General features: G+C 37.7%; 1 protein-coding gene across 2 annotated transcripts in view; it reads right to left on the bottom strand.

The window, feature by feature from the left end:
- Positions 1-22,294, bottom strand: part of NUP205 (nucleoporin 205) — a 46,035-nt gene that overhangs the window by 21,692 nt on the left and 2,049 nt on the right. For both annotated transcript variants that reach the window (XM_044455718.1, XM_044455715.1), the window contains exons 2-21: positions 20,485-20,627; positions 19,605-19,776; positions 18,188-18,332; positions 17,775-17,934; positions 16,880-17,108; positions 15,141-15,305; positions 14,787-14,962; positions 13,650-13,766; positions 12,821-12,958; positions 10,261-10,411; positions 9,185-9,390; positions 8,291-8,473; positions 6,988-7,038; positions 6,173-6,382; positions 5,532-5,631; positions 4,547-4,684; positions 3,968-4,157; positions 1,950-2,070; positions 798-879; positions 138-302 (exon numbers count right to left, since the gene is read on the bottom strand). In XM_044455718.1, coding sequence (XP_044311653.1) covers positions 138-302; positions 798-879; positions 1,950-2,070; positions 3,968-4,157; positions 4,547-4,684; positions 5,532-5,631; positions 6,173-6,382; positions 6,988-7,038; positions 8,291-8,473; positions 9,185-9,390; positions 10,261-10,411; positions 12,821-12,958; positions 13,650-13,766; positions 14,787-14,962; positions 15,141-15,305; positions 16,880-17,108; positions 17,775-17,934; positions 18,188-18,332; positions 19,605-19,776; positions 20,485-20,627 — 3,042 coding nt within the window. The remainder of the gene's footprint in view (positions 1-137; positions 303-797; positions 880-1,949; positions 2,071-3,967; positions 4,158-4,546; positions 4,685-5,531; positions 5,632-6,172; positions 6,383-6,987; positions 7,039-8,290; positions 8,474-9,184; positions 9,391-10,260; positions 10,412-12,820; positions 12,959-13,649; positions 13,767-14,786; positions 14,963-15,140; positions 15,306-16,879; positions 17,109-17,774; positions 17,935-18,187; positions 18,333-19,604; positions 19,777-20,484; positions 20,628-22,294) is intronic.

Genomic DNA, 22,294 nt, shown 5'->3' with positions numbered 1-22,294 from the left:
CAGAGAATCACTGGTAGTAGAGCTGGAAGGGGTCAAGCCGACCATCAGGTCCAACCCTCTGCCCAGTACAGGACACCATTAAACAACCCCCCTCAGATGGCTGTCCAGAGTGGGAGAGCCCACAACCTCCCATGTACCTGGATCTTGCAAGTTTGTGGTGCTGACAGGCTTCTTGAATTCATAACCCAGGAGATAAAGAGCAAGATTGGGTGGGCTGCACTCCAATGAAGTGATGAGAAGGTTCAGGATATTAATCCTTGTTTCATGATAAATTGGAGCCTGCTTCCTTTCAGCTTCCAGCCCTTGGAGCCAAAAATACACAATAATAAAAGTGGATTTTTGTTTATGTCCAGTAAATTAACACGATAGAAATACACATGGTTTAAGATAATAGACAACAATTCTAGGTGCACCATAGGCTTGTAATCACCTATGCCAATACATCTAGGTAAACAGGCAGGGAAACTTTGACAAATATATTGTTAATGTGGCCCTAATATGCAACAGTCAATCCACCAATTAAAGTGAGGAATGGTAATATTTGCAGAATTTAAAACTGATTTACAAATTAGTATTGCATTTTGATAGGCAGTGTTTGCAATTTTCCCAAAATGCAAAATGTGCCAAAACAAAGCAAAAGTGACACAGTCTCTGAATCCAATGTAGGCTACTTTATTTGTTCTGTCAAAAATGGCTTTCAGTTCTGCATGTAAAATCACATGAGACTCCCCGATTTTTATTCTTAGTAATCTAGAAATTTACTTCTAGATTTAAATAAAAATAGACTTCATTCATACCTTCATCAGGATTAATTATTTCTTCTGCAGTTTCATTATCCAAGCACTCCACAAACCCAGCCATTAATTTCTGGCTGATACTCTGGATTTGTAATCAAAGAAATGAGAAAACAGCAAGGTTTTAAAAGATGACACACTGATTTAAAACAAAATACATGCAATCCTGAAATGGTCCCTTTGCCTTCTAACAAAGGTTATGATTGTGGGAAGGTTCAAAAATGGTTTGGAGGTACATGAATCAGCACCTGGATCACCAAGCTAGTACAAAAGCAACACCAACTGCGGGCTTTGGGGGATTCTTGGGCAAGATATCCTGCCTGAATGCATTCACTCATTCCTTGCTTCTCTCCTCACTGCCTATTTGCTTGCTTTCATTCTCTGAACTCAAACTATACAACTTCTCAAAGAGAGAACACAAAGCCAGTGGTGAGTGCTGCTCTTCTCCACACTCTAGTCATGATTTGCATGCTTAGAAAAGGCAGGAGAACTAACAACCACAGCAAGAGGGAAGAGCAGTAGGGCAAGGGAGATGCCAAGGGTTGACAGTAGATCTTGCAGTTACCCCACAATATCCATTTCTGACACCAGCCCTGCTTAAGAATCATATATAAGCAATTCTGAGCACTTGCCCCCATCTAGCAAAGGGTAGTACTAACTTAATAAATAATTTGTAAGGAAAGTGCGAATTCCTTCTCCAGTCAAATTAGCTTGGTTTGAGTTGTAATTACAGAGCAGCAGTACCAAAAGCTGTGGAGCATGGATGCCTGCTGTTGGTCTGCCTTTCCCAACCTTGCAGGTGTTTGAACTTTGACTCCTATCAGCCCCAGGCAGCACAGCCAATGGTCAGGAATCCTAAGAATTGTAGTCTAAAATATCTGATAACAGGATTCGGGAAAAGCTATTGAAAACCCACTTCTTTTCAACAAGGCTCTCCCATACTTCATGAGATAACTGTAGGCACAGCAAAGTCAGATAAGATGATAAAAGTTGGTTGGAAGAAAAATATGCCTTGGCTTCCTCTATTCTGTTTCTATGCTGGCCAAGTGCATGGGAGACCTTACAAAATACATCCAAGCATTTTACCATAAAGTTTTTTGCTGTTAAATAGCCGTATCATTATTTTTCTCCCTTCTATAAAAACCCAGCAGTTACCTGATCTTGTGTAAAATCTCCAATCAGTTTGATCTGAATGTTAGAATTGCAAGAAATGCAACACAGGATCTTGGAACTTTCAAAAGCCAATTCAGGATTGGTATTGCCATGATAAAGATACCTTTAATGACAAAGAGCAATAATTTCACTAAAAATACCAGAGAAATATATGTGTGGGAAGTGATCCTAAAATGCTTCATAAAAATTTGTCATAAATGCATGAAAGTATAGATAAATATTTCTTATATACTCAAACCATACACCGGGGGGGGGACGACTATCAGAAGGCATGGGGCAGCTCTGAGGTTTGCAGAAGTACAACCAAAGTCTCCAGAAAAATGCTGGGTGGGGGAGTGGGCAGGAATACTCAAGTATACTCAGTGGGGATAGAAAGCTGACTATTCATGTGTACGCTGGAAATGGAGAACTGGGAAGGAAGGATAATGGAGCATCCATTTGTAATCAAAAGACAGGAATGAGAAGACACATATTTAAAAATGACACACTGATTTAAAGTAAAATATTTCAAACAAAACTGTGGAGCACACTGCAACATTTTGTTGCTATTTCAATTTATTCCTACTAACACACATGGCCATGTAAATATCTATGCAATATATGTCCATGTAGTATATTACTAAAAGAATATACCCTAAGCACGACTACAGCTCTACCTCAAACTTATCCTCTAAGTTCGGAATAGCCAAGGGCCACATAAAGGGTAGGCTGAGAGGCCAGGACAGTATGTGTGTATCCATATGCACACTCAAATATAGTTTGTACATTTTCCAGCAAGCATACAAGCAAGCTAAATTCTAGGTATGTCTACTCAGAAGCAACCTACAGCGCAAAGACTTTCAGAAATGCAAAGACAGCTCTAAACAATTCTAAACATTTAAAGATATTTGAACTTTACATGTCCAGAAGGGCTATTTAAATAAATGTAAATCATTCTTGAGGGAAACCTGCTTATCACTGACAAAAGCTTCCTTTCTTTCTGTAATCTTTTCTTCTAGGAAAAGGCTGTGTTGTTTGGAAAGTGTAGGGGCCACAGAACCCAAAACTGAGACAATGAATATAGAATCATCTCTAAAGGTTTCTTGTGTTCCAGTTTCTATACCTCACATGTTCTAATCTAACATACTAATTAACTAATACTAATAAACTCTGTTAAAGAAATGAATTCAAAAGTTGCACACTACTTCAGAAACATAGTGTGCAATTGTTCAGAAGATATTTATGATAACCTGACTCACAAATATAAACCGAACCCTATAAATCTGATCTAAATAGAGGCACTGTTCTGTTCTATTTCTACAATGTCAGTTGGATAGTGAGCATCAAGGTGTTGTATTAATCCCTAGGGACCTGGTCCAAACAGTCTTTAATTTAGATTTGAGGACACTTAGCAAGAAATGAAACAACCTATATCAAAGTTATACAGTTTACTGAAAGTAATGATGAAATATGAATGAAGACAAACAAAACACTGCTCTTATCTGTGGCTGTACTGGTTCCCTAATAGGGCAAGAGATGTTCCATGGGCTTCCAAACTTGCCTGGGTGAGCAATGTGTCAATTCCTCTCCCCAAACCAAGAACAAAAAACAGTACTTGCCATATATTTTATAAAGTTCTTCTCTCACACTACTTTAGAAATTATCTGCACACACAGGCTCTATCCCTTCTTAGGAAATGGCAGTGAGAGGCTGCAAAACTATACCAAGCAAAGAAAGTATTTTCAGTTCTCATGGCTCTTAAGGAATATACTGGAGCTTCAAGGCAATTATCTCTGGTGCTCTTCCTAACAAGGTGCAGGCCACAGGGCCTTGCCATGGCTCCAAGGAACTGTTCTTGACCACTGGGAAAGTTCAGTACACTATCTGTTGAACCTTAATAACCCCCTCGCCATTCTTCTGGTAGAGCCCCTCCCATACAGGTGTGATGAGGAAAACCCTCAGCAGGCATATAAGTGTCACCATTAGAGCCATGACTGTATTTCTAAATATACTGGTCCTACCTGGCAATATTCACCACATGGTCTGCCTTTTTAGTACGAGGATTAATTCCTTGCAGCAGCTGTTCTAGTGGTGTAACAATCAAGGAGAGATGGCTTTCCCTTAAGAAGTCCATGAAAAGGTTCTCTTTCTGTAGAGTCAGATTGAGCAACCCAAGGCAATACTGTACTGCTTTTTCTAAATGCTTCTTTCCTGTAGAAAGAAAGAAAGAAAGAAAGAAAGAGAGAGAGAGAGAGAGAGAGAGAGAGAGAGAGAGAGGGGGGGGGAGAGAGGGAGAGAGGGAGAGAGAGAGACAGAAAGAAATCAGTCCAATGGAGTACATTACCATGTTAAGAACACTTGGGTAAATGGGTAAGTAGGTGACAATAAGCTGTAGTTGGTTTATTCATGTAAACTGATAGAGCCACAAGAAATCAGGATTTCTACTAAAAAATCCACTAACTCTCAAGATGTCTACTTTAATTTAGCACCTTTCCTTAAAGTTGGGTTTTATACAATGAAGAATACAGTCCACTGCCCAAACTGATGCAACAAACAGGTTATTTCAGAAGCTTGTTGAATTTTATGTAAAAGACATATACCAGGGAAAGGAGCATAGGTATCCAGTTGCTTAACCCCTTCTTCCAGCAAGCTAAGACAGAGTTCCAACATTGGAGATTCATTTAAAAGATGATACATCAGATTAAATCCAGGTGGTTTGTAAGCTATAATTTCTTCTCCTGGAAAACAAAAAAGCACAATTCAGTATTATTCCCTTGAAAATCTAAAAATAGGTTTTGCCTCCACACTTCTCTTCCTTTTGTATACCAAATTCAAACATTTGCAAAATTGAGTTACTTTTTTCCATTTTAGTATTTCTGAATTTTTCCTTTTGCCTATTCTTGAGAATATTTCTCTGCTCCAACTGCCTCTTATAAAGATTTTACAGGTCAGTACTTTCTTGTTGACTTTCCCTCCAAACGTTACTTCTCTTCTTAAAGATACTCTCTTTAAACTCTTTCACATTTCTCCTGCACCATTCTGCAGTGTATTATCCATGTGCTTAAGTCTCTGCACTCGGTTCACTCACTGCATTCACTCCAGTCTCCTAGTCCTTTTTAGTGCTCCTGTCTTGCCTGAAGCTCCTCTCACTCCCCTTTACATAGTCCTCCTTCCCCCTATTCTGTTCAAGGACATCCTTCCATATGACTTCCTTCTATATGACTGGAAAAATACTGTCTCACATTTTCTCCACCTCAAAACCCCCAAGCATTTTTGAATTTGCTACCACATTTTAACTATTCCCTTGTTATATGAATCTCTCCTAAAACTGGCCTGCTACTCATCAGTCCTCTCTCCATGCTCTCTTATCCATGTGCTTATACATATGAAAATGTGACCAAAACATGGGTGTTCCCAGAACATGTTATATAAAGCATTTATCATATTGCTGAAATTATTCAATGGTAAAAGTAGCAGCATCAGTTTTCTGACTAGCTCCTAAGGATGAAAGGAGCAGAAGAACTGGACATCACTCAGCCTCTTTCTCTCTACAACTGAGCTAATACAGGCCAGGAAATAACATACCTTGTAACTCCACATATTGGTCCACAAAATCTTCAAGCTGAGGTTCATAATCTCTGAGCAATTTGTAAAAGACCTCCAGAACTGCTTCTGCTACCTCCCACTGTTAAGAAAATCAGAAAAAACAGTTAATATAATATAATAAATAAATAAAACAGTTACACAGATCACATACATTCAAAAGTTCCCTTTCTCAAACAGGAGTTGACGTCATCATCATCCCTGACAGATAGCGCTTCATACTAGCCCTTTCACACTCTTCCTTTCCAGGAACTCTTCCACCACACACAGCCCCATAGCTATATAAATATAACAGTCTTTAGACTGCAGCATGACTTTCATAAAACTATGAATCACACAGAGACAGTGAAGAGAAATTCTTTGCTGCCAGGAACTGAAATTGGGATCTCCTGTATGCAATATATATTTTCTGTCACTGTTCTATGGCCCTTCTGAAGCATCACATATCTTCTAATTCCTAAGGATTGGTGTACCTCTAGAATCCCATGGTAGTTTCAGTGCATGGAATGCCGACCCTACCTCAGCTTTACTTATATTAGGTCTTTAAAAATAGCAAACCCTAGCAAATACTACATAATTAAAACCAATCCCATTTGTAGAAATCATATTGAGAGCAAGCTGACCTTTTCAGCAGCTCTCCGATAGGCTCTTGTACGAAATCGAAGAAACACAGAATCTCTCAAAAACTGCAAATACGGATCAAAGCCTGGGGGACGCAACCCAGCACCCAAGTTAGAAGGAAATGAGCTCTCCACCAGTGTGCTAATGAGCTGGCAAAAGGCACGAGTTAAAGGATATTCTTCACAACGGGATTCAATCTCATTCAGCTCAACCTTTTCAAAAACATCAGAAAAATATATTTAAAAACAAATATCTCTTAAGAAACAGAAAAACTTGTAAGTACAAAGCATGCCATCATGGTAAAATAAATCTACAGACTTTAAAAAATGCAATAAATTTTCTCATTTTTCACCTCCAGTTACAATATTTTTTTGTTTTTCCAAAAACCTATCTCAGAGAGACCTATTCTTCTTTACAGGAAAATGGACATCTGTGGGTACAAAAAACAGCATTCTCTCTGTGACAGCTCTTGTCCTTTGGAATCCCTTCCATTAGTCAAACTTGCAAACCTTCAGTCATATTTGCCTTCAGGAAATTAGTTAAGAAAGGAGGGATTGCTAAACCTGGGAAAGCTTTTAATTGGGCCATTCTGTTTTTTCTATCTATCTATCACACTTCTATACCATTCCATATCTCACTGTCTTTTAATGTCTATAATGGTTCTTAATGGAATTTATGGTAAGGATTTTTTTGTTTTGCCTTATTTTATTAAAGAAAACTGCATGTACACTTAAAAAATGGAAGTACTGTTTATTCAAATACAATATCAGTACAGATTCCTGCCTTATACAAATAATGTGGCTAAGAAAAAATTTACCTCAATGCCAATGGCTTGTCTTTGGCCTGGAGTTCTTACAGTTTGCAGTATCTTCCAAGAACAAAGGGAAAGTACATTATTTTTCACCATTATCCAACATGCCATATGAGCTATGCTGTTTATCTCACACATGCTTATTTCACTTTTAAAAAGCTCCTGTCCATACAAAATCCTCCTGGAACACAGATCAATCCTCTGCCTTACCACCCTCTAATGCTTAATTTTCTACCTCACAAGATTATAACTCAGTGAAAGAGGTAAGTATACTGCCTGTAGTGTGCCCTCCACTTCCATTTTTGCTCAGCAATCCATGTGCAGCTCCATCATAGGTTGTTGAGGATGACATCCAAACCTAGACTGCTGGGTTGGCTAGGGGATAAACAACCTAGCGATTAATGCACAACTGGTTGCTGAGCTGGCTCAGCAACTTAGGAAAGCTGCTCATGGGACGCTGAGTAAAACCATTAATGGCAGGTACACAAGAGGCAGTGTATCCACTTTCCCCTGCTCATTATGGATATCTATGAATTGTTTAACTGATGGGATGTCAGTTTAAGCAAACCAAGACAATAATTAACCATGGCTAACACTGGCAATGAAAGATATGCACAGAAGAAGGGACTAGCTATGGCAGGGATGCAGAAAAATGTGACCCTATATATACAGCTTTCATAATCTCTCCCTATTAGCTATTATGGCTCAGGCTAATGGGAGTTGTAGTCCAACAATATCTGGAGGGCATTTTCTACTCTTGTCTAAGGAGAAGTGCCTGTTGTTTCCTAAATCATAGCATCTCCTATATGACCGGGAGAAATTCATAGAAAGCAAGGTTTTTTTGACAGAATGTGTAATCTGCTGTCTTCAAGACATATATTGTACCCTTCACTATAGTTTTTGCAAGCTGCAAAAATGCAATCAATTTCTTCCTTCTGTATCTCTGACAAAAAGGCAATTACTTCCCCTCCTAGCCTAATTCAGGATCTACTAGTAGTTTTTTTTTAAATAAAACAGCAGCAAATAATACAATACAGAAGACAGGGCACTTCGGGACGCAACTGGGTTTAGATAGCAACCATTCTCAATCCATTCCAGCTGCTGCCACTATCGATGTACAACTATGGAAATAATACCATGCACATACATATAAGGAGCTTTATGTAGAACTCAGTCGCATTTTCAAGTAAGCTAAGAATAATGCAACTCAGGAACTATATAAATTTCTAACATAAAAGCACACTTTGTTAAAACACTGCAGTTTGTACATATTCTGACACTATAGACCTATCAACCAAGAAAAAGTTACCTGTGTGTACTCCAGTGATTGCCATAGTGAAGCAGCAATTTCAGGAGATTTCCCAAAGGCTGAGAGAGTTTCTAATAATTCTGCTTTCAAAATGGGATGAATGCTACATTGCAGAAGCCCCAAAAAAATTACCACTGGTGTCCACTGAGGGTGTTCACAGAGGGCCAAGCGTGCATTTTCACTCTACGAAGGACAGATAAGGCACCACCAATCTCTAATGTTTCAAGCCAAACGTAAGCAATGTCAATTATGATGTCAGTTATACTAACTATTCCATGTTGTAATTTTTCTCACTATTTTTCTCCCAATCAGTAAAATTGTTCTATAGCTATTCCTGTGATTTCTCTGTTTTCACTCTGGCATACTGCATTTTTAATATAAAATGTACTTGGTTTTTTACCCCAACAAAGGATACAACCCTGGGCCACTTGAAATACTACAGATGGCTATAGGAGAAGACAAACTCCCAATACTGACTGCTCCAAGGTTGGAGATGGGACTTCAGCTACAAAGCATGGAGACAGCCACAGTGGCTGTGACTCAGGAGTCATAAGCCTGATCAGGACTGGAGTTCTGTGGGAGGAGAGGAGCGGGACATGGCTACCATATGAATTTCATGGCTGCACCTTAGCTTTCCAATCTCATGCTATTGGGAAAAAGACTTGGATGGTCAAAATTGCTCATCTAAGTATTTTGTATGACAGAATAAAGGCAGGGGCAACTTTAGCCTCCATGAGCCTCTAAAAAATGTCCATAATCCTTCAAGTGTGGAGGTTATGGGCAGATTCACTGGATTGTGCTATTAACTGCTTAATTTATCCCTGGGTGAATATGTCCAAGGCTACTGAATAATGAACAAGTATCCTGAATGCATCAAAGTGAAGATCTACTTACCCACTTCACTATAGTTTTTGTAAGCTGCAGAAAGGCAATCAATCCATCTTGTTCTTTTTGAGTGATGCCTCTGAGAGGAAGATGACGATACTGAAAGCTATCTGCACTAGGCAAATCTTTCCGTAAGTGTTCATGATACAGCATTAAAGAGTGGAAGAAATGTTCCCAGGAAACAGGACTGCCACCTGCTCCTTGGATATTTTCAGCTGCGAGATAATATACAAGATTACGTTAACTGAGCCAGCAGATGAAAGAAAAACTTGCCTTGAAATTATGCTAAGAACATAAAGAGAGCCATGCTGGATCAAACCAAAGGCCTATCATGTTCAGCATTCTATTCACAGTGTCCAACCAGCTGCCCATGAGAAGTCATCATGCAGGACATGAGTGCAGTAGCTTTCTCCTACTCATTTTCCCCAACAGCTATAATATACAAATGGGCATACTGCTTCCGATACTGGAAGTAATGTATACCCATCTAGATCAGCCGCCACTGATAGCCTTGATCTCCAGGAGTTAGTCTGATCTCCTCTTAGCACCATACAAACTGGTGCCCATCACGGCATCTTGTGGTAGTGAATTCCATTGTTTAACTTCATCCCACCAAAAAACCCGAGTGCAATGTTGATGGCACGCAGGGTTACATTTCGTAATACAGGTGCCTCACACAGGGCAAAAGCTGCATTTGAAAGACCAGGTGTGAATCAGCATTAAAAAATCCAGCTTTCAACAATACAGATAATTTAAGACATAATATTTCCTGCAGTTATGTGACACATAACAGGAAAATCTACATAATAATGTTCAGCTTTTTGACCTTTAATTTATATAACAGTTTGATCCACAAATTTCAAAATATAAAAAAGGATTCCTTCAATAGATTTTAATTATGTTTGCTAGAGATTTTAGCTGAGTCTTTTGGCATTCAAAAGGAAATAAAATGGCTTGTAGTTAACCTTCCCTGCCTATGTATGGATTCCCTTTTTGGGGTATAAAAGTACTCCATAAACTATGCAAGTGAAACTATGGTAACTGAACAGTGGATTCACGGGTTTTAGTATATAAAAAATACTTACCATGACTGCTGCCATTGCCCTTGAGCAAAGTAAAGCAGTAGTGAGAACACTGAGGTCCATTGGCTAATCCTCGGAGCATTTTCAGATAAGGAATGTATATTGTGGAGGGAAGGAGGTCTCCCATCTGTCTAACAAATTTAGATAAAACAACCTAAAACACAAAAGTTTCATTTTACTTAAGTATAATTGTATATTCACTTATTTGACACTACAGCTTAAAGCAGAAGTGTTAGGGGAGGAGGGTCAAGAATGAAGGAAAGGAAAAAAAGAAAAGAAAAGAAAAGGGAAAAAAGAGAAAGAAAAAGGATAAAAGAGGAAAGTAAATAAAACCAATTAATCAGCCTTCTATCAATATTAGAATTATTAATCCCATCCTCTCTCTATTAAAATATCAGTTTGAATTAGTTTGTTAAGAACAGACATAGTTCCGACTATCATAGCAGGGGGCCTTGACTTCGAATCTTCTTCAGGTCCAATAGGTGGAGCTAATGATCTTCTCATACCATGTCATTTAGGTTTGTTTATTTTTTTATTCTTAAGGCAGGCCAAGGACAAGTGAAAGTCCCCAAGTCCCATCAGGGAGATATAATTGTTTCTTACAACATGTCATGTATAGTTGAGATCAAAACAACAACAAAAAATCACCCAGCTCAAACAGCCAGCAACTCCCTTAAAAAACAGTGATGAAGGGGGAGAGCACCATTTCTTTCACTGCAGTGAGCTTCAGCCAAGGTCAATTTATAATGTCCAAGATTCTTGAATAAAAATATCAGACAATTTACAAATGCAAAATTAAAATCCAAGCAGATAAGCCAAAAAATCTGGATCACAGCCAAAATCTCAGCCTCAGGTCTGAGCTGTCCAAAAAGTGCTGTTGTCCTTCATCTCAATTCAAAAGGCAAAATTAAGCACAAAAATTCCCCCAGCTAGTATTTTCATGCCAAGGTCAGTTTAAAAGCTTTGGAAATGAGACACCATCTATCAACAAAAGATTATCAATTTCAGAGTCCCTTCAAAATATGTAAACAAAAATGCCTTAAGAGTCCAAGCTGCATCAAATTGGTGTGCTATTCCCTTGACAAAGGAAATTACATAATATAAAAAATAAGAAAGAATAAAAGACAAATTTTAAAAAGAAAAGAGAGAAATGGGAGTAAATGTGAGGGAATCGACTTTTTAAACTGTTTTTCCAGTTTGCCTTATCAGGTCATCTCAATGTAATCAGCTGTTGGTAGTGAAGTCGCATCCAACCCATCATGACCCCATTCCTCCGGGCCTTCCTGTCCTCCACCATCCCCGGAGTCCACTTAAGCTCACACCAACTACTTCAGTGACTCCATCTAGCCACCTCATTCTCTGCCATCCCCTTCTTCTTTTGCCATCTATTGTTCCCAGCATTAGGCTCTTCTCCAGTGGGTCCTTCCTTCTCATTAGGTGGCCAAAGTATTTGGGTTTCATCTTTAGTATCTGGCCTTCTAAACAGTCAGGGTTGATCTCCTCTAGGACTCACTGGTTTGATCTCCTTGCAGTCCAAGGGACTTGCAGGAGTCTTCTCCAGCACCACAATTCAAAGGCCTCAGTTCTTCAGCACTCAGCCTTCCTGATGGTCCAGCTTTCACATCCATACATTGCAACTGGGAAAACCATAGCCTTGACTTTACGCACTTTCGTTGGCAGGGTGATGTTTCTGCTTTTTAGTATGCTGTCTAGATTTGCCATAGCTTTCCTCCAAGGAGCAAGTTTCTTTTAATTTCTTGGCGGCAATCTCCATCTGCGGTGATCTTGGAGCCCAAGAAAATAAAATCTGTCACTACCTCCATTTCTTCCCCATCTATTTGCCAGGAAGTGATAGAACGGGATGCCATGATCTTAGTTTTCTTAATGTTGAGTTTCAAGCCAACTTTTGTGCTCTCCTTTCACCCGCATCAAGAGGCTCTTTAGTTCCTCTTTACTTTCTGCCATGAGAGTGGTATCATTTGCGTATCTGAGGTTGTTGATATTTCTCCACAATCTTAATTCCAACTTGTGATTCATCTTGCCTTGCCTTTCTCATGATGTGTTCTGCATTAGAGTGTAGTCCAAATGTCTTGATACTCACCTGACATTTAGAGAGGTAAACACCCCCAGGGCAATTTATAATCACCCAAACATAAGGGAGAAAGCAGCAACATTCACTGATGCTTCATCAAGTCACCATTCCCTGAAAGTTTCCAAAACGTATAGTGGTTGACCCCTACCTCCCTGCTCATAACAACAGAGGAATAATTTGACTGATTGCAAATGAAAAAAAAAACATGGTTCAAATACGTGGTCAGTGGGCAAATGTTCCAGGGGCTTCCTTTTCCTTCTCTGTTGTCATTCTCTGTTCTAGCAAACATATAGTTAAGCTGACTTAATCATGTGCTATAGCAGGTTGAACAGCTGCTTCCTAGCCTATCCCTTTCACCCTAGCCGTAACAGCCTGCATGCATGCAAACAAGAGCTAGACTAAAGATTTTAAAGTAGCCTTCAGGCCAACCCTACCCCAAACAATGCAGAAGAGAACTGATTGTTTTCTAACCTGACGCTGAGGTGGTCTCTGATGGGCTATCCCAAGGTAAGAACCTATAATGGTGGAGCTCTGCAGAGGTTCTGAAGGACACCAATACTCAAGAGCAAGTTCCAAATTAAAGGGATCCTTCTTATACAGCTCGGCAATCTGTAAATGAACAGAAAAATGTCCTACATACTAGCAACTATTTCTTATGTGCTTATGAGTTTTACTTCAAACACATCAAACACACATCCTAGCCACACATCAAACAGCAAACAGAGTTGCTCCTCTGCACAAACACACAAGTCTTTCTGATTTCAAATAAAGGCAAGCATTAAGCCAATACCTGGTTATTTTAGCTTAGCACATTTTACATGCCACTTTATATTTGTAAAATTGGATATGTACATGCAGATTTTAAACAGAGTAATTTTGGATAAGGGAAAAAAGGACACAGTCTTCACTTATGGTGGACTCCTCCTACTTTTCTTCAGGATTGATCTTCTCCCAATTAATTAATTACTGGTGGAAGAAAGAAGTATGAGCACAGGCAGATATAAAAATATGAATTATTTGCTCTACCCTTCTTTCACCATGGAAATCCTTACATGTTCCCAATTCAGGGTGACTCCACACCATGCCCTAATTTCAAATTATCATTCCAAGGGGGGTAGATTTAAAAAGTACACCAGTTAGAATTGAACTAATAAGTAGGATGTCCTAATCAACCAAATAAGCTACAATATGTTTCAATATGTTTTTAAAATAAGCAATATCTTTTATATAAAAGTTTTACAAAAATATTATTACAGTTTGAATTGCACATTTTAATGGCTTTTTTAAAAAAACAACTTACTAGAAGCATCAGGTGCTCAAGATCACGTCTAAGTGAAAGAGGTGGCTCATTGCCCATTTGAATACTCATATGGATCATACGAGTATCTTCATCAGCACGGTTTCTTAGCTGTTTCACCTATATATTTTGCCAAGGAAATAAATTAATCCTTAATTTAAAAATGAAGTAGTACAAAAAAGCAGAGTCTACTCTTAATTACCTTGCTTTTATAAAAACATGAGTAAATAAATAAAAAGAACAAGCCTTCTTGAGTTTGTGCTTAAATATTTGCCACACCATGTGAAAATGATAATGAATGCATAAGGGGTTCAGTCTGTCAAGTAAAATCTCACATCCATATGAGGAAAGAGCAGATTGCTGACAGAATCCAACAGTTAGTTGTTGCCTTGATTTCAATGGTAGAAAATTAAATCACATGCTTACCTTTCCTATTTGATTTAATGACTCTTAAATGTACCTGCCCTATATTTCCCAAAAATTAGCTATCAGATAGAAACAGAACAGCTGCATCCATTTACTTTAACGATATCAAGCAAATGAAAACAGTAAGCCTGTTTGGTTCTTTTAAATGATATTATTAGAATTCTCCAGATGTTATCATTATGTTATATATAATATAAAACAGTCAAATATTGAAGGCTACCTATATGACTAACATACTGCACTATAAATACTCTAACAGTACAATCCTTTACCTGTCTCGAGAATTAAATCCCACTGAGTTTAACAGAACTTCCTCTCAGGCATGTGGGTTATTCTCTTGGGCAGCAATCCTATGTACACTTACATGGGATTGACCAAGCTAGAAGAATAGTCAGTTAATTTAAAAATGTTAGATCTCTGTGCTTCAATTAAGAAGAATTATAAGGCACAATATGCAACCCCAAGGGAACTACTTTGGACATTGCCTAAAAAATCTGAGAGATGTAGCATATTTGCACACATTCAATATGAGTTTTCTTCCTCCTGTTTAAAAATCTTCCATACCAAGACTTTAAAAAATTCATACACATGCAAACATGAAATGATATACGCCATTCACATCCTGAAATGCTTCTTTCAGTCTGCATAAAAGAGATACTATTAGAATATTTGGCCTACTTATATTCAGCAGTGTTCAGTCCACAGACAACTTACTTTCATTGGCATGAGTGCAAGGAAGTCTGTAACAAGGTTGTGGATTCTCCGTATGTAAAATTCTTCCTGGTAAAAATTTTCTGCTCTCACCACAGATTCAGTAAGGAATAGAAAAACATTATCTCCAATTGCTAATTCTGCCATTGCTTCATCAGCTTCTGTGAATTCCGCAAATGCTGGTGAGAGTTAAAACAAATGAATCAGAGAGAGAACTTCAAAAAACTACTAACCAAAGATTCCATAAGAAGTGTCTGTATTAAAGCTGTAATCTTGAAGTAATGTGCATTTCTTTCATTGAAATGAAGGAGGTAGGAGAGTTTGTTGTGTATTAATTCCAATTTGAATCTAATTTACCTGTCACATCAGAGAACTGTGAAATTCCACGCAGAGCTAGTGCCCAAGCTAATCTAACAGTAGCTTGAAGTCCTGCTAATTTCCAAGGCCGAGATTCTTGAAGACGTGTGTGGACTGCTGCTATATATTGTCTCTCCGTTAACAGTGGCAACTGATGCATTAGCTCTGAAAAAAAATTAAAAATAGTTATTACATATGAGAAAGAGTATGCCTATGGAAATGAAATGAGTAGCTGAAAGAACTTTTCCAGTTCTAGCCTCAAAAAAAGAAAGAAAAATATTAGGATGAATTATTTCCTTCACCCAACTTTTCTGGTAGGAAGAAAAAAAAAACAGATATTGCAGATTTTTCTATTATTCCTAACCAATATAAAGAAAAGGCTGAGTTTAAGTCCAGATAATTAACACTTAATTTTGATTACTACACTGATGATGGCTTCTACTTTCACTTACCTTTCTTATACTCTCCCCTACACTAATACTAATACAAATTTAAATACTTTTCGGAGTACAGGTTGCTGTTCTCTCTCTCTCTCTCTCTCTCTCTCTCTCTCTCTCTCTCTCACACACACACACACACACACACACACACACACAGTATATGTATAACTATTGTTTAAATAAAATTAAAGCATTAATCTTTTCACATTTCATATATATGCACAAAGCAAGCCATTTAATACACCAATCCATTCACGTTGACTTGGAACCTGAGAACCATTACTGCAAGTAAGCTTGCAACAAGTGTGCTTTCCTGACCTCTGCTGCCTCATGCTTTAAAAAATCCCAGATATCTAATTTTATTTTTAAAAGTGCATTTTTCTGCTCAGTAACCATGAAACCTTGTTTTGTCTTAATGTGTTGCTTTTGCTTTCCACTTTGCTTTTTGCAAAGTCAAGGCTGGACTAACAGAGCAAAGTAGAACAGAGAAATATCAGAAAAAGAGGAGACAAAGTTGCCCACTGTGTAACTTCTTGTATACCAAGGATGCAATTCTGTATCCATTTACCTGTAATAAGACCTACTGAAGTTAGAGGAAATTATATCTGAGGAGACATGTTTCATTTTTATACTGCCCAACAGCCAAAGCTCTCTGGGTGGTTGACAAAAGTCATACATAGGGTTGTAATGTTAACCTCAAACTGACATGGATACTGGTAATAAGATAGACCATTGAGAATATTTTAAGAACATTCTCTCCATCAGTAAAAAAGGGCAGGCACACAAAATATATACACTGAGCTAAAGAGATGCAAAGCCTGTTTCTAAGAATGTAACATTATTTTTTAAAAAATCATTTAATTATAATGTTATATGGCTTTTTGGTCAGATCTGCATCATTGTTCAGAAAAAATATGAAAAAGTTTCAAAGGAAAATTATTCAAAGGAAGCCACCATTTTAAAAAAGAAAAGAAAATGTGTAGTACAACTTCTGTAAGTATTTGCTATCTTTCCCTAGCCCTTTTATTGCATTACTACAGAGGGAAGTGTCTGTTTTTTCTGACACCAACATAAATGGTTCCATGCATTTCTGTATCAATTACACAGCTTTAAGTCTCAACAAAAATAAACCCTAATAGACAACTAGATAATTCTGCCTTTATTCAAGCAATGTAATTCTTAAACAGCATAAGCAAGTAACGTTTACACTTTTAACAAGAACAAAAAAGCCACGCATTATTAACCTGCATGAGTGGTATAAGTTTCTGCTTAACTTCAAGCAGACAGAAAAAATTTTACCTTCCCGATCTTCAGTGCCCTGTTCTAGAAAGCTGACATCAAAGCAATAGAGGAGAGCCATAAGAAGTGCTATGTTGACCCTGTCCAATGAACCATCAGCTTCCACAGTCACTTTTTCTAAGTAACTTATAAGGATTAAAGTATCATCCCGGCTCAATGGTGACTGGCAAGTCCAAACAAATAAGCTCTCTGCCAATGACTGTCGACATTCCTTGATGAGATCAGCAACCTAGAAGAAATTCAGAGCCTACATTTATTAAAGCAGTTCAAAATATACTGCTTTATCATTAGCATTACTCAAAATCAAAGCTATTTATTCCAGTGGGGCTTACTCTTCAATAAAGATAGCCCAATTCTATGCATGTTGACTCAGATCTAAGGCTTTCCGAATTCAGTGCAACCCACATACTTAGTACTGTAGCCTTAATCAAATGACACATTACTGAATGTGTACACTGAACAAAACTCTAAAAAGATAACTGCAAAAATAGCAAATTTCACAAAGCAAAGATTTTAAGTTGGCTCTCAACATAACTGTTATGTGAATGGGGCCATTCTGAAGCATTTAATTAATAATACTATTTGTACATCATATACCAAATTCTCTTTGGCCTGTTGAGCATTTGGTGCAAGCTGGAAATGGATGCGGTTCTGTATGCAGGCACATCAGAAATACATATGACAAAAGCCACATTCCCCACCATTTCATTCACAAAAGATATGCCCGTATAGAAGATTGTTGCATGTGTAATGTCCATAGGCCTTATCTTCTCTGCAAGCAAGTTTAAGAAAAGGTCAAAAATGAGTGAAACAATAAGACAAAAAACTATCAGTGATGAGTTCAGCAGATAAGATGTCTAGAGGACTACAAATATTTGAAAATGTAAGCATTTACCTCTTTGCGATGCTTCTCACTTCCAAGTCCTCGCTCTCTCTGCAGTTTCTCAAACTCAGTGTTTACATCAATTTGAGACACCAAAGTTAAAATTTTATGAGTTAAACCCTGCTCCATCAGCTCATCAGTAAAATGTGTTGTTATGGACACCAACTCAGGACTGTAATCAAAGGGAAAAATAGAAGAATGCTTATAAGAAAAAAGCAAAATGTATAGCAAAAGCAAATCTTACTGCAATGAAGACAAAACTAAAAGTCAAAACAATATTAAAACTTACACTTAAAAAACAAAGGTAAATCCTCCCATTCTGTTATAATAAATGAACCTTTGAACAATCCAAAATCAATATGGAAATGTTGTCAGTGTCCTCAGCCTGGGATTTTTTTCAGAAAACTGTTGCCTAAAATACAGACCTGAGTTCCAGTGTCCAAGTCTTGCCTCGCCGAGACTGAATAAGTGTTCGCAATGAATTCGCAATGCATCGCTTTCCATCCCAGTATAACAGAACAGCTACCAAGCCCCTCGTTAGTCCAGGAAAACGAGGCTGTTGGTGCTCACCTGAAAAAGAAAGGAATCTGCAGTCACAAGAAAAGTTCAAGCTTATGCCACCTCTTTTCTATTTTGTTTCTCTACCAACCACACGTCCAATATGCTTGAATTGAAGGGGGAGGGAATGAAGGAGGTCATTAATGGAATCTGCAAGCCTACTCCCAATATCCTGCCATTTTAGCCAAATCATGTTCCTTCATAATTTTCTACAAACAATAGCTAAATGAGTGATACCTTCTAACACCATGTAATTTGACCAGTCTCTCTCTCTGTGTGTCAGAGTGATTGTGCTCCAGCTCCTACAAAGGGGCCAAGCCGACATTGAACAGATGTTTTCTTAATCCAAATTGACAAAGCTTTATCAGGCAGCTTCAAGTAAGTACTAATTTGGCAGCTAAAGCATTGCATATGGATACTAACTGGATTAGGTCAAAACAGCATTGTACTGTGGTAGCAGAACATGTGGATGGCACTGCAAAAGGAACCAATGTGCAATGATTATAATCTATGAAATGTACTAGCACTGTAAATGCATGCCCAGCAAAATTACCAATTCTTACATTTTACACAAAGTGGTTTATATAATGTATAATATCAGAATAAATATAAAATTTGCAAAGGAAAATAAGTTAACAATTCCTTCTGGACATACAATTTGCCAGAACATTGCTTACTTCTGAGCATATAATCAGACATAACTCACCTCCTTATGCATTTGTTATAGGGTTGGGATGAGCCCTGTTGTACAGCATGTGGGGCTTGTTTTCTGGCAAGCAGCCCATGAACACTGGGCATGCTCATCAGAATTCAGACTTAGCACTGTTGAAAAGTAGACCACAGAATTTGACAGATTTCCCATCCCCAAACAGATTCCTCACATATCCCTAATTTGACATTTATAGAAATTTTAGCTCCTGAACTACTAAAGTACTGTACTGCACCCAAACTATGGAAAGGGATTCCTCACTTTACCCCCACTCTCTTGGCTTTGGAAAGGGTAAAAAGAGGCATCTGTTCAGATTTTTTAAAATAATGTTAATGCTGTTTTTATTGTTTTACTGTTTCAGGGAACAATTCTAAATTCCATAGCTGGCTGGGGCATGGTAGGAGTTTGTATGACTTTGTTTTTGCTAAACAAACATAGGATTGTGTCCTTATTCTGTTACACTGTTGCCACTCCCTTAATAGGTTTTTCAGCAGAAAAGGTGGCATATGCTAATAATAATAAATACAATCAGACTATAAAAGAATGGTCAGTCCATGGTCAAAGTATCATATTACCAGCCAAGAGGAGTTCAACAGCTGCCAATTCCCCAATATCAAAAAGATCACTCAGAATAAATGCCTCTCTGATGAGCTGCTCTGGTAACAGTCTAGTTCCTTGCTGGCCCTGGATAGCAACTCCTTCTGTATTTGCTTTCTGAACCTTCTCATGCTGTTGGGCATTTTTTGGCTACAAGAAAACAAATTAAAATGATAAAAATCATCATAGAGAAATGAAATGTTTGTATTAAAATTAACTTAACTTTATACATGGTCTTATTATGTACTAGAAGCTTTTCATTCACTTGACTCACTTGAAAGCATTTGGTGAGGTAAATTATAAGTTATTTAAGTATAAGTTTTTTCAGAAGTATAAACAAGGGCCCCAAGGAGAAATCTCTATCCTTTAATGTATCCCTTAAATAATATAAAATGTTACTTTGTCAATATGGTTAAATTCAGAGTCCTTCCTTCTTATTAGGTAGCCAAAGTATTTAAGCTTCAGTTTCAGTATCTAAAAGAACAGTCAGGGTTGGTTTCCTTTAGGATTGACTGATTTGATCTCTTTGCAGTCCAATTCTTCTCCAACACAATTCAGAAGTGCCAATTCTTTGGCGCTCAGCCTTCCTTATGGTCCAACTTTCACAGCCATACATTACAACTAGGAAAACCAGAGCTTTCACTATAATCATTAGAATTACAAACTAGTAAATAAAGAATGACTCAGATACTTACATGCAAAAGACTATTAAACAGTTATTTGCTACAACGTTATTACACACAATTTGAAAAAATCTCATTATGAACTCATTGTGTTGCATAAATGCACCTGATGCATTTATCATAAAATACCAATTCTAATTTTTCACATTCCCCAGTAAAGAGATGTTTACTTTACCGGATTCCTGAACAGGGATATGAAGTCAGGTTTATGTTTCTTTAAAATCTGGTCAAGAAGATGTATTGCTTCAGGTTGCCTTTTCCAAACAGCGTTAACTACTGCCTGCCAAATGTCTTTGTAGGGTCCCCACAAACTGGCAGCTAAAAATGAATATGAACAATATGAGCTATGTCAGAAAATTAGTCCACCACACATCATTTAAAAGAAAAGATTTAATTGAAACATGAAGAATCTGTGGCACAAACAACACAACCTGCTGCCACATGGATTGCAACATAACCTTTATAACAGCAGTTCTAATTGTTGGTAATTGCTGCATTCATAGTGTCACAGCTTCAATGGAATCCATATCTGCCTTGTGTTTTTCCTACAATGCACAGTAGTCCAACTGCAAAAAACCAGTATGAGCTAGTTGGGAGAAGAAAGCTCACATGTGTATACCGTGCCCATGTCCCAATGGTACACCTCACCCGATTTATGAACACATATCCACCATCTCTTTACTAGCATTATCATAGCAGAACAAATTAAAGGAAAGGCAGAAAGCTGCTTATACAAGAGGCAATAGAACCTCAATTTACTCGGCACTGGGCCAATTCATGCAAACAAAATAAACCTCCAAGACTTATTTAAATTGTGGCACAGGCAGAAAACAGTCCATAATCACTGCCCAGATACTATTTTTGCTATGTTGTCCAAACCAAGGTAGCCTGGCTAACTCTCCAATAACCCTCCAACAGTCTGTATGTTGTTAAAGATTTGTTCCCTCTTCAACAAGCCATACTACCTGAGCTTGGATGACAAGACAAGTCACACCCATGCACGCAGTTAGGCAAATAATGCCCTCCATATACCATGCTTATTTGTTTATTAGATTTATATCCCATCCCATTAGCCAAAATGGCTCTCTGGGTTACAGGATATAATAATAATATATATATAATTAAATGATATTTTATTAACAAATATTACAACACTAACATCACAACAATCAAACATCAAAAACCCTACAGTAAAAATTCACAATAACCTCAACTCTTATCAATAAAGACACAGTGAAAAACACACTAGCACTACATTTTCATAAATACCATAAAATACCACGAAACTTTAAAATTATTTTAACCATTCAAGTATCAGGTAAATAAAAAGGTCTTTATCTGGTAACAAAAAGAATACAGAGAAGGCACCAGGTGAAACTCTTTGGAGAGATGATTCAAGAGTCAGGGTGCCACTGCCGGCCCTTTTCCTTCTAGCCACCCTCCTTATTTCCTTTGGAGAGGGCTCCCTGAGAAGGACCTCCAATGATGATTTAAGGGGCACATATTTTAGAAGTGTGGGGTACTATTCGCCTAATTATCTGCCTTAAATAAATTTAACTTGCCTGTCTTAATGGATTGTTTGAACTAAATCAACATGCTTCCTAAGCAAAAAGAAATTATGCACAACACAAAACCTGTATAGCACTATCCCACGTAAAGATTCCAGGCATGAGTATTTCACTGTTATCTACACAGCAGTTTACTCGATTTCTTAAGCAAAAGTGTTTCCTAGAAGGAGAATATACAGCATGTGAACCCACCTCTACAACTTTATGTAGGAACTTATATCAAAAAGTGATGACTTTCTCTAACAGTTATACATGGCATTCTAACTTCCATCAAGCTATACCTTATTTAACAAAATTACTAATGCAAACATATGTTTATACAGCATGCCAAATATTTAAATCCCAAGAAAAACTTCAAAGGACCTTTTAAGCAAAGGTTTAAAAACTAAAAGTTTCATACAGCATCTTCATTATCTT

The sequence above is a fragment of the Varanus komodoensis genome, unplaced genomic scaffold (assembly GCF_004798865.1).
Source record: "Varanus komodoensis strain SLA01 unplaced genomic scaffold, ASM479886v1 scaffold8, whole genome shotgun sequence".
NCBI classification, from domain to species: domain Eukaryota; kingdom Metazoa; phylum Chordata; class Lepidosauria; order Squamata; family Varanidae; genus Varanus; species Varanus komodoensis.
This window is presented reverse-complemented; position numbering and strand designations above follow the sequence as displayed.